Source organism: Pristiophorus japonicus, chromosome 6 (assembly GCF_044704955.1).
Source record: "Pristiophorus japonicus isolate sPriJap1 chromosome 6, sPriJap1.hap1, whole genome shotgun sequence".
Lineage (NCBI taxonomy): Eukaryota > Metazoa > Chordata > Chondrichthyes > Pristiophoridae > Pristiophorus > Pristiophorus japonicus.
Window position 1 is genome coordinate 2,903,771 of NC_091982.1, and position 12,803 is coordinate 2,916,573.

A 12,803-nucleotide genomic window follows, 5' to 3' on the forward strand; every position below is an offset into this window, starting at 1 on the left:
GTGCACTGAATGCACTGTTGAAGTTGAAATTTATGATTTGAAATTTAAGTGTCGCACTTAGCATTTCATAACAAATACTTAAAAAAATTTGATTTGATAGACTCTAACGGAACAAGCAGAACACGCGCTTCAGTATTTATTCTGAGAGTCAACATGACTTTATCTCAGTTTATGAAGTCCAGTATTTAAAAATAAAAATATGCCTTTCCCTTTTATTTTAACTAAGTTAGTATTACTAATGGGTTGGATTCTATTGCACAAAATGATGAACATTTTAGTGTAATCTGTTCATGATTTTTGTAAAGAGTTCAATATGTAACTACAATCTGGCACCATCTAGTGGCATAACTAGTACAGAAATGGTCTCTAATAACTGTTTTACTGGGTAATTTAAGTTTTGTGAAACTGTTGCCACTTTTTAAAGTAGATTTTTTTCCACTAGTGAATCACAAAAGCTTCAAAAAACTGATAAAACTATAGAAGATTGTTGTGTAAGCTATCTTTAGAGTTTGTGTAATCTTATCTGGATGAATAAAAACTGGCTGTTCCCATCTCACCAAGTGTACATTTAAGCTAAAGAAAATTTTAATTTCAACTAAAATCTAGCTTTTGTGTTGAGATCACCTCAAGGAGATTTCAGGAGTCTTTTGACAGGAAACCAAACATGATTTTTTTTTGCCATGTTCCTTTTGGTTGTGGGTATTATGTGACTGTCCTTTCTTTCCTATTCAATAAGCCATAACTAAAAGCATTGGTGCTGAAAAAGTGGTAAAGGATCCATTTGGAATGGAATCAGCAAGTTGGCCCCAAGTGGTAGACCCATTACATGGCAAACCAAGTGGAGCAGTTAACTCAGGTAACTGGTCTAAGCTATTACTAGGCAAATGTCTTGAGAATGAAATGACAATGGTTGGACAAGCACCAATGTGGAACCTAAACTTATTTACTCAGAACAATTGGAAAAACCCTCAATAAGCTGTACGATTTCACTTGAGCATTGTTTTGCTGTTACTGAGCTGTGAAGCCGAGAATTAACAGGTAACAGAAATGAAGTTTATAGCTACCTGAATGTTTTTCAACCATTTTTTAATATACCGGTTTTAAAAATAGAAACAATAGTAAAACAGTAACAGGTGGATGATGTTTCATTCCTGCCACCATCCTGATCCAGTTATACTTGTAGGAGTGAGTACTCAACTGAGTGCTTGTTAGAAGACCAAGAAAACAGTATTTTCATGTGATCACATTACAGGAGCAGAAGAAATGGGACAAGAAATCTTGGCATTAACTGACCCAATAATGTCGGAGCAAAAGTTGGTAAAAAGAGGAGAATAAAAGAGAACCGGTTAATGCTGATTACAAAATTTTATGTAAAGCTTAGAATATATCTTCTTTTTACTTTAAAATTTGGATTGAATGTTTCTCTTCCTGGCCCCTCCCGACCCCTCACATTGATTTAGTGAGCTTTAACATTAAAGTTGCATACAGTCCCACTAACTCTCAATATATAATATCTCAATACCTTCATTGGTCACAAATTGCTACATCCTCAAAGAATTCTAGTGAGGTTGTTAGGTATGGCCTGCCTTTCAGTGAAACTGTGCTGACGTGGATTTATTACCTTTATTGTCACAGAATACTTTTGACTTAACTTCCTTCACAGAAGGAAGATGTAGCAGATCAGTCATATTGAGCCAGTTCATCACATTCCCAACTTTCTGCTGCCGTGTGTCATGAAGCTTGGTAAATAATATACAAAATATGCAAGTGAATGGAACATAAAGTGCACAGTATTTTAATCACCTACAAAATTTGGAGAGAGTGGGTGTATAGAATATGGGTATTACATGTTGTCACAAATCATCACATTTGTGCTGCTTTGTTTTGTAAAATGTATATTTTTTTGAACTACAAAGAGACAGAATTCTTAAAATGACATCATTTTTTTAAGTAGATACAAGTCTCTGTATTAAAGGTGACGATGCCATTATGCTGGGTTTTTAATTACTGCAGTGGTCTGAGCCTGTTATCTATGCATCCAGGGACTCATGCCTCATCCTATTTCCTCTTTGAATGTAAATCACTATCCTGAATGAGGAGAAACTTCTTCACCCAGAGAGTGGTGAACCTGTGGAATTCTCTACCACAGAAAGTAGTTGAGGCCAATTCACTAAATATATTCAAAAGGGAGTTAGATGAAGTCCTTACTACTCGGGGGATCAAGGGGTATGGCGAGAAAGCAGGAAGGGGGTACTGAAGTTTCATGTTCAGCCATGAACTCATTGAATGGCGGTGCAGGCTAGAAGGGCTGAATGGCCTGCTCCTGCACCTATTTTCTATGTTTCTATGAATCATATAAAATGTTACTCTTAAATTTTTGATATGGTGCAGTTTAGACTCAAATGATTAGAAGTCGATTTTAGACAGAATCAAATTGAAATGTGCTATTTGCACACAGCTTTTCAAGGTCAATTTATTAACATAATGTCCTGTACAGATTTGAGCATATACAAAGACCACACTAGTGGCAAGAGCAGAAAATTGTGTTCAAGCGAAATTTAGAGCAATAGAGACAATTAAAGGAAAGTATCTGAATAGCGTAATAAAAATTATGCTAATGTTTGGAAAGGTTCCCAAGGGGAAGAGGAATAAGAAGTGATAGACAAATTAAATGAAAGGTAACTCAAAAGTGCAGGCATGAGTCTGCAGACAAGTGATGCTGCAGCCTAACACCTTACCTCCACCCCTACGGTTTGACTGTTGAAGTGAGGTGGTTGTGAAGAAGCGGCTTGCCTTTGGCATTCCGTGGCACCATCCCCATAGGTCAGCATTACAGGTTGCATGGAAGGATGTGGAGGCAAATTGTAACTCATCTGCTAGCATAAATAGCATTGTATCCAGCATTACTCTGAAACCACGTTTGTGACGCATTGCCTCTGTTTCATTAGGGGGGAATTTAACCCATAACACGATGGTCGGGGGGGGGGGGTTTAATTCGGTAACCCGGTGATCGCGCCTCCCCCAAAACCATCTTTCACCTCATGCTATGAGTGCCCCCACTATGCCACCCTCTTCTCTGATTGCCTGACTACAGCCTTCTACTGCTGACTTTTCCCGTCCTGCCGCCAGCCAACCTGCCTCTCAATCTAGCCGGCTGCCGGGCAGATTATCGAGTTTAACATTTTTTTTTTAAAGTGCTAATGATAATGAGGGCCGTAAAATTTGGCAGGACCTCAGCGTTTCCTGGCAGCAAACTCGCACACCTGTAATTATCGGGCCCATTGTGTCTGATACTTAAATCTGCCAAGTTATCTCAATTCTGGCTGGATTATGTTGTTTAAGAAAATCTTTAAAGTTGGTTACTTAGCAGTTTGCTTTTCCATTAGAGTTTAGGTTTGATGATGATTTCACTGATGTTCTAAATCTGGAGAAGAAGAATCAACAGAATCAAACTGTTAGCAGTGTCGCACCTGTGGCAATGTCTTCTCGTACAGAGTAAGTTACAAATTTAACTATCATATATCACTGTGCTGAATTAGCTGGGCTCCTACAATTGGCCTTGCATCCTTCAACTAGGGTAGGGCAGGGGAATCAGCCAAGATTTCAAGCTCCTGATCACTATTCAGTGACCCTGAACATCGTGAGGGAACATGATCAGGCTCAACCGCAATAACTTTCATGCTTAGGAAGTAGAAAAATCTACCAGGATTTTCTCCTTTCCTCATCCATCTCTCCTGAAACTGTGACTCCTTGCTGGGGCACAGCCCCACTAGCTCTGATTGCCTGCTAATCCTTTGTCCAGTAGCCATTATTCATGTGTTAAAACTTAAGATACCAACCACTGAAAAACTAATCCCTTCTGGCAATGATTTAAAAACTTAAGTAGACTAACGACATAAATTGGTGTTCCATTATCATGTGTGGCATTGGCCTATAGAATACAGGTTCAGACTAACTGTTCCCCACATAACAAGTTCTTGGCTTTAACCATGTTATCAAATGCTGTTAGTAGGATATATTCCCATCTCCCCTCTCTTCGGTTTGCTTTTCATACACACTTTTTAAAGCAGCACTTAGTGACTTAATTACCTTTACATATTTGTAATGTTCTAGACCATCTACTGAGAAGGATGGACCATGGAATGGACAACCAAGAGTATCCAACACAATGCGGAAGCTATTTGAACCAAATAATCAATCCGTGGCCAGAGAAGGTCTGATTAAACACTATCTTGCACGACGTGAAAAACAATATGTCGACATTCAGGATTTTAGGTCTGTATGTTCTACCATTACGTTGTATGGGATTATGAGTCTAACGTTAGGGCAAGGTGTCAGGATTGAATAGCTCATTTCATTTAACATTCCTAAAATTTGTCCGAGAGTAGATTTTTGAGCCATCATTCTCGCTTTGTTTTATTCCAAGAATTTAAAAGTACACTACATATGTCCCTTGTTTATTGAGAAGTGAGAAATCACAGTCAAGTAAATCTGAAGTTCCTGTTTGGCGCATATTTGATGGAGCATCCTCATCCAGACAGCTGACTACTCAGAAGGACTTGTGGGTCTAGCTGATGTTGATCCACCTCCATAATGTTATGTTCTTGTTGACTAAACCTTTGAATAAAAACATTTTTGTTTTCATATTTTCAAACTTCTTTCTTGGCAAATAGTATAAAGTAATGGAAGAATTTTCAGGCTGATTAACATCCTTTAATATTCCTCTTATGAAGCAACCATCTAATTCCCTCTTAAAAGAATTTCCTTACCAAAGGAACAATGTACTTACCTTAGAGGGAGTGCAACAATGGTTCACCTGGGATGGGGGCATTGTCCTATGAGTAGCGATTGAGGAGACTAGGTCTACATTCCCCTAGAGTTTAGAAGAATGAGAGGTGATCTCATTAAAACATATAAAATTCTTACAGGGCTTGATAGGATAGATGCTGGGAGGATGTTTTAGCCTGGGTGACAGTCTCAAAATAAGGGGTCAGATATTTAGGACTGAGATGGGGGAGACATTTCTTCACTCAAAGGGTTGTGAATCTTTGAAATTCTCTACCCCAGAGGGCTGTGGATGCTCAGTCGTTGAGTATATTCAAGACCGGGATCGATAGATATTTGGATATTAAAGGAATCAAGGGATATGAGAATAGTGTGGGAAGGTGGAGTTGAGGTAGATCATCAGCCAGGTTCGAAGCGCCATATCTGCTCCTATTTCTTATGTTCTAAATTCTGCTTCGAAAAGGTTTGTGACCAAAATTCCACACTTTAACCAACTATAATCTCTCATTCCTGGCCTAAATCTTTGCTGTACCCTTTCCTATAATGGGATGATCAGAACTGTATACAGTACTCCCAACTATGAACTGACCAATGTCTTGTCCAAATTCAACATTGCTTTTATATTCAATGCCCTTATGCATTAAAACCAGTATCCTATTTGTCTTTTTATGGTCTTTTCGACCTACCCTCTTGCCTTAAAGATCTGTGAGGTAGATAAAGCTGGCACAGCACTTCAGGTGCAAGAGCCCCATCCTGCCAAAGCCACCTCAGTAGTTTATACACCCAGCACCGAACAATGCAACTTTGAAACATTATTGAGTGCTTTGAATTTGCGTACCAGCTTTATACTAATCGAAACATAGAAAATAGGTGCAGGAGTAGGCCATTCGGCCCTTCGAGCCTGCACCACCATTCAATGAGTTCATGGCTGAACATGCAACTTCAGTACCCCATTCCTGCTTTCTCGCCATACCCCTTGATCCCCCTAGCAGTAAGGACTTCATCTAACTCCTTTTTGAATATATTTAGTGAATTGGCCTCAACAACGTTCTGTGGTAGAGAATTCCACAAGTTCACCACTCTCTGGGTGAAGAAGTTTCTCCTCATCTCGGTTCTAAATGGCTTTACCCCTTATCCTTAGACAGTGACCCCTGGTTCTGGACTTCCCCAACATTGGGAACATTCTTCCTGCATCTAACCTGTCTAAACCCGTCAGAATTTTAAACGTTTCTATGAGATCCCCTCTCATTCTTCTGAACTCCAGTGAATACAAGCCCAGTTGATCCAGTCTTTCTTGATGTATACTGGTACGCAGAGACTGATTAAGGCGTCTGCTTTAATTAAATGGGGGGTTGGAGTGCCTAAGACAATTTCACATTTGTGCGTTTTGCCGTCATATTTACAGTGTGTGTGAATAGAACTGGGGTAATAAAAAAAAAAATCAAATGTTGAATACCCCTTTGAAACGTTCAATCTTAAATTGTACATCATCATAGGCAGTCCCTCGGAATCGATGAAGACTTGCTTCCACTCTAAAAGTGAGTTCTCAGGTGACTGTACTGTCCAATACGGGAATTACAGTCTCTGTCACAGGTGGGGCAGACAGTGGTTGAAGGAAAGGGTGGGTGGGAGTCTGGTTTGCCCACACGCTCCTTCCGCTGCCTGTGCTTGGTTTCTGCATGCTCTTGGCGATGAGACTTGAGGTGCCCAGCGCCCTCCCAGATGCTCTTCTTCCACTTAGGCCAGAGATCACCAGGTGCAGGTGGGGATGTTGCATTTTATCAACGAGGCTTTCAGGGTGTCTGTGAAACATTGCCTCTGCCCACCTGGGGCTCGCTTGCTGTGTAGGAGTTACAAATAGAGCGCTTGCTTTAGGAGTCTCGTGTCGAGCATGTGGACGATATGGCCCGCCCAACGGAGCTGGTCAGTGGTCAGTGCCTCGTTGCTGGCGTACACAAAGCAACTAAATGAGAATTTCATGTATGGTTCTTTGACTCCAGGTTTTTTGTTGGCACCTGGAATGTGAATGGACAGTCTCCAGATACTAGTCTAGATCCCTGGCTTCGTACTGACTCTCAGCCACCTGATGTGTACTGCTTGGGGTAAGAGACGTAATTGACTTGTCATAGAATAAAGCAAATGTATTTGTACCAATAAGTTCGTTGTGGTACGTCTATCTAATGAGAATTTTTTGGACAGTAAGATTTCTTTACTTGCAGGATTTATTTTTCTTTTTGATGAATTTTGATTGGGGTATTCATTTTAATTACTGTTGGTTCTTTGAACTGATTTTCAGTTTTCAGGAGTTGGATCTGAGTACCGAAGCCTTCTTTTACTTTGATTCTTCCAAGGAGCAAGAATGGTTGAATGCTGCAGAAAGAAGCTTGCATCATAAATCCAGATATTACAAGGTAAGTTACAGTACCTCTGCCAACTTTTCAAAATTTGATAAGTGCCTAAATATTTAAAGAGATTCAAAAATAAGTAATTGATTAGTTATCTACAAAGTTTCAAACAGAACCTGTTTTTTTTTGAAGGACTAATTTTTTGGGAGGAAAATGGCCATCATTTTTTGTGGTCCAATCGTGAAAGCCTAAGCAGCTGTAAAGTAAAGCCTTGGCCTTCAATCTGTAGCAAAGCTTTTATCTGTTATAAATATTAAAATATCAGAAATTACTCTCCAACCAAGAAACTGGTGCTGGTCTCTTGTTTTCACCCACTGGACAACAAGGAGTCTTGCCCAAAAGGTTTAAATTTTTGCATTGATGGGGGGAACCACTCTACAAACTACTCCGCACTAAAAGAGAGGGGAAATTGAAAACAACACTGAAGAGTAAGCATTTATAAAGTGCCTTTACGTCCTCAAATGTCCCAAAACCCTTTGCAGCAAATTAACAGCTTAGGTTCAGGTTGAAGTTCCAGATCAGGAGAGGTATCTTTGATGTCTTTTACAATTGGGCACCATCAGTGTAATTTCCCTTTCAGGCACCCATATTGGATAAGGAGATTTTTCACTGGCATACCTCCTGGCATGCCAGAATGAATTGATTATCTTGCAACATTGGTGGGAATTGTGGGGAGAAGTCAATAGCCTGCACAGCCAGTTAAGTCTTTCCAGCTGAAGGAGACTGTCTGAAAACAACAATCCACGGAAGGCTGGAGCAAGGAAAATAAAGTTTAAAGCTAAGTATCTTCAGATGAGCAGCATAGTTGCACTGAGGAGGGAGTGTTGAATTGTCTTTCGGATGAGACGTTAAGCGAAGAGAGCCACTGGAGGGGGGTAAAATTGAAGAGCAAGTTTCCCATAGCTTATCACACACTCTACCAGTCCCTAGCTGGCGTAGGCCTGAGAGCACATCACTTGTTATTCTCTCAGTTGGGGAATGGCATAGCAATAGTAGACCTAAAGAAAAGAGGAGTGTAATTTTTTTTTTGTCTCATAATACTCCTGCGAAGCACCTTGGGACGTTTCACTGTTAAAGGCGCTATATAAATACCAAGTTGTTGTTGAAAAATAAAACAATTATTTGCATACTTTCCCCCTCCCTTCTTCCAAAAATATTACTGCAAAACCTACTCTTACTCATTTTGTGAATGTTCCCAATAGACGTTCATAAATGCAAATTGTACCTTGATGAGTTTTCCCCTCTTACCATGTTTTAGGTGAAGCTGATTCGATTAGTTGGAATGATGATGATCGTGTTTGTTAAAAAGGAACATGAAAAGCACATAAGAGATGTGGAAGCGGAGACTGTAGGGACAGGAATCATGGGAAAGATGGTAAGAACAAGATTAATATCACTGAAGGTTACACACCTGAAATGACATCATGTATCTTTTCCCTTTACAGATGCTGATTAACCTATACATTTCTGTTTTTATTTTTAACGATCACTGTTGCTGGAATTATTTACCACCTTCTGTATTGAGGTCTCTGATATTAACGTGATAGAAAACAAATCACGTTGATTTTTAAGGGGAGGAAAAAGTCACATTATATTTTTAAAAAGTCAAAGGAACATGTTTAATATTGTTGGACACTGGCATCAATAAATATTAAGCCAAAGGTATCCAATAAATCCTTAACACTCGCCTTAACTCCTCATCAAGGAGCCATCTGGGGTTTACTGCCAAGTCTATGCCTAGGAGAGAATGATACCTAAATTAGGATTGCCAAACCATATTGTCTCAACCAATTGGGATCGATTTTAGCATTTACACGACCCACTACCAACATCCCATTAGGATATGCACAAGCTACTGAGTGAATCGTTGAAGAAGCCAGATCATACAGTCGTGAACTAATATTTCTTTATTAACTTCATGATTATAATTAGCAGCATTTAAAATTTTGACATTTGAGTATGCAAATTGTTTCGTAGACTATGAATAATAGAGGTTATGTGTTGGTAATTCAGCATTAATTGGCCTGCTAAATATAATTTGACAGTTAAGATCAGAGATTGATACAAATTGGTGAGATTAATTTAAGATTATTCTCCTTAGATATCTGACACGTTAACAGCATTATACAGCTAGTCTGTTGAATAGATCAAAGTCTCTATATTCGTAGTTAGCAATGTTTCCGGAACGTAGTGGAGCTGATTGCCTCAGCATCCTCAGGAATAATGGCATTTGCTTCCTGAGACATCAGAGTGATGAACCTCTTTCTATAAAGGTGAACCCTGTTCTCAAATGGAGCCTCTGCTCCTGGGTAAAATTCACCTTCCATGCTGGTAGCTGTATTTGGACTAGTTGGCTTAAAGCTTTCTTACTTGACCTTGGGGAAGCTTGACCCAAGTCAAGATTCTCTTTCAATTTTCTTCAGCAAATAAAATGAGTTCAAACTCCGAGGGCCCGAATTTGGTGAAGGTCCCCGCCCGCCCAAGTGCCACCGAGGTACCTAACGGTACTTTGGGCGGGGTTTTCATCAAAAAGGTCTTTCAAAAGGCGGCGGGCAGCAAATGAGAGATTTACACCGCCGATCTGGGTGGCAGCCGGCGGGAGCTCCTAATCTCGGCAGCAAAGGCGTTTGTCACCCAAGTGCCGCCGAGGATGGGGTCGGGCCCATGGAGGGTCGAAGACCTGCAAAGAAAAAGCATTAAAAAAACATCGGAATACCTTCAGGGGACCCCACGCAGGTAAGTCCCTGTAAAGAGAAAAATTTAAAAATGTCTACTCAGCATTTTTTTTCAACTCTTCTTATCTACCGTCGGGGACAGACCCGCCTCCTCGCAGCGGTCCATCCCTGTTCTGCCGCCGACTCCCGCCCGCAACAATCTGGCATCTCTGTGGGCGGGCGTCCACTTACGCCACTCGGCCGTCCGCTGACGTCAGCTGGTGTAAGGGGATAAAGTACGGTCACTAAAGTGGATACTGAAGGTAGTGAATTGATCTGACACATGGTCCAGATTGAAGGGCTTATCAGTATTAGGAGGTTCTGAGGAATCGGGAGTTCCTTTATCTTACGGTAGGGATTGTAATATATCGTAAATTGACCAATTGTGTATGTAAAACTCGCTTATGTATATAAAGCACGCATATACACTCGCTTACAATGGGTTTTATGAAGGGAAAGCAGCAAAGCTTGCTACACAGCAAAGCTTGATGGTTAATGAACCATCCGTTGTGTTAACCTTAATACAGACTGATTCAGTACTGAATAACACATCCACCAAGGACAGGAGGGAGTCAACAGTCTATTGCAGCAACATCTGAAGGGATGTTTGGGAACATAGAGAGCAAACCCTGGGAAGCAAGGTTAATTCACACATCATGAGGAACTGAGGCAAAGTTGACACCACTGAATAACACATGAAGGGTGACATGTGATGGGAGATGGACAGGTGGGGGGAACCACTCAGTCAGTCTGATGTAACTTCGCTGATAGCAGTAGGCCAATCGATGGTTTTGTAGGAGGGCCGAACACCTCGGAAAAGTTCTTAGAAGGTTCATTTGTGAACACTTCCCCTGCATGCTTGAATAAAAACCGGTTGAACTGAGGTTTCGTCTGAGTGATTCCGTGCTCACTATACGGGCGGGTGTCAATTCCTTATGTCAGGGAGTCCACCATGAAGAAGAGAGGTCTTTTTACCCCAACAACGGGTGGTTCCCAGCAGCTCTCCCCTCCCGCCTGTTCCAGACCAGATCGAAACTGGCACTGGGCGAAACCCGAGGAGGAATTTCGGCGGCAGTGGGCAGTGAGTGCATCAATTTTGGGCTCATAAACTTTTCTTGTAGCCTTGGATGGAAAGGAAACTGATGGAAAGTTATTATTTTATTGCATGTACTCTAAAACTCCTGAAACCATGTCCTAATAAAATCCATTTAGGAAGCCTATGCTAAAACTGAACTAATAAAATCCATTTTCAATGACTAACGTAAAACTGAACAAAAAAAAATCAATTTTGGAGTTCTGTTGAAGGGCAAGGAATATGATTGTGTTAAATTTATTCAATAAATTAATTTTTAATTTTCAGTTATGATATGCTCTTGAACATGGTTAGGAATGACTGAACAGAAATTTCATTCAACAGTAACTTCCAATCAATTTTTTTTACTTGCCCTAATTATTTTGTTGTTTAGCTGTGTAGTGATTTATTGCAATCATTTTTTTAAATGATTGAGTCACTTAATGTTCTAATTCAGTCGATTTGCTCTGCAGTTTATCTCAAGTAAAGTGCAGTTCTTGAAATTAACTATCATATTTTTGGTTCATTTCTGGTATGCTTTCTATTCTGTAATTTACCTCAATAATTTGGTCTCTTCGAGACAGAAGTATTAAACTAAGGAGATTATTACAAAACAATGCGAATGCTGGAATCTGAAATAAAAACAGGAAATGCTGGAAATTTTCAGCAGGTCAGGCAGCATCTATGGAGAGAGAAACAGAGTTAACGTTCTGACGAAGGGACACAGACCCGAAACATTAACTCTATTTCTCTCTACAGATGCTGCCTCACTTGCTGAGGTTTCCAGCATTTTCTGAGATTATTTCAAACACGTTTTCCTAAGAAACTTTCCTTACTGATGTAAGATGCTCCATAATAGTTGAACTGTTTTTCTATTTTGAATATGCAATATGTTTCAATATTATTGGTTGAATTTTAACCCCCAAAATAGGGTGAGTCGGGTAAGGTGTAAAATTTTCAAACCTGCCTCTAACCCACCCACTTCTGGGTTTAAAGGAAGCAGGACAGGGGTCTGGCAGCCAACCTACTACCAGGAGCCGTGTTGGGCATTTAAATATTATAATGAGGCTGGAAGCCTCATATTTAACTTCTCTTGCATGTTTAACCCTGCCAACTGGGTTTCCCAGGCCTCAGGAAACCCAGCAGCTCAAGGCTGGCAAGGATAGCTTTGGGGAAAAAAGGTAAGTGCCTTTACAGCACTGCTTTTGAGCCAGGAGGAGTAGTAGTGCTTCCCCAAGCATACCCGCTACCCTGGGATCGTACCCTTCCCATCAGCCCCCCTGACCCCAATCCAGAGACCACATCCCCCAATGGGGGATCGAACCCCACGCTGCAGGCTCCTTATCTGGATCTGGGGCTGCGGCCTGCTCCGGAATGCTCTCCGCCCGTCTGGAAGTCAAGCCTATCAATCAGGCTGCTTTCGAGGCGGGGACCCTGTCCAAAAAAAATATGATTGCTGTGGAGTTGGAAATGGGAAACCCAGACTTCCGGGTTTTCTGTCCAAAATTCTGCCCCTGTCACTATTGGGGCCTATATTTCCAGCACTGGCTATTTCTATAGACTTGCAGGGATTTTGCAAGAATATTGATGATAACTTGCATTATTCTTCTTTCGTATGGCTGTAGCAAAGCAAATCAAATTTCAATATACAAGTCAGATATCCAGGCAAAAGATTCCGGTGTAACAGCATGGATATCTTGTAGGTTGCCTGCGAATTTCCTCTGAAACTTGCGTTTATATAGCGCTTTTAACCTAGTAAAATGTCCCAAAGCGCTTCGACAAAAGATTGACAACGAACCAAAGAAGGAGACATTAGGACAGCTTGGT

At 40.6% G+C, this 12,803-nt stretch overlaps 1 protein-coding gene across 3 annotated transcripts in view; it reads left to right on the forward strand.

Moving 5' to 3' along the window:
- The window catches only part of ocrl (OCRL inositol polyphosphate-5-phosphatase), a 164,695-nt gene that overhangs the window by 72,983 nt on the left and 78,909 nt on the right, over positions 1-12,803 (forward strand). For all 3 annotated transcript variants that reach the window (XM_070882547.1, XM_070882548.1, XM_070882549.1), the window contains exons 6-11: positions 737-856; positions 3,387-3,495; positions 4,114-4,275; positions 6,786-6,887; positions 7,082-7,196; positions 8,449-8,565. In XM_070882547.1, coding sequence (XP_070738648.1) covers positions 737-856; positions 3,387-3,495; positions 4,114-4,275; positions 6,786-6,887; positions 7,082-7,196; positions 8,449-8,565 — 725 coding nt within the window. The remainder of the gene's footprint in view (positions 1-736; positions 857-3,386; positions 3,496-4,113; positions 4,276-6,785; positions 6,888-7,081; positions 7,197-8,448; positions 8,566-12,803) is intronic.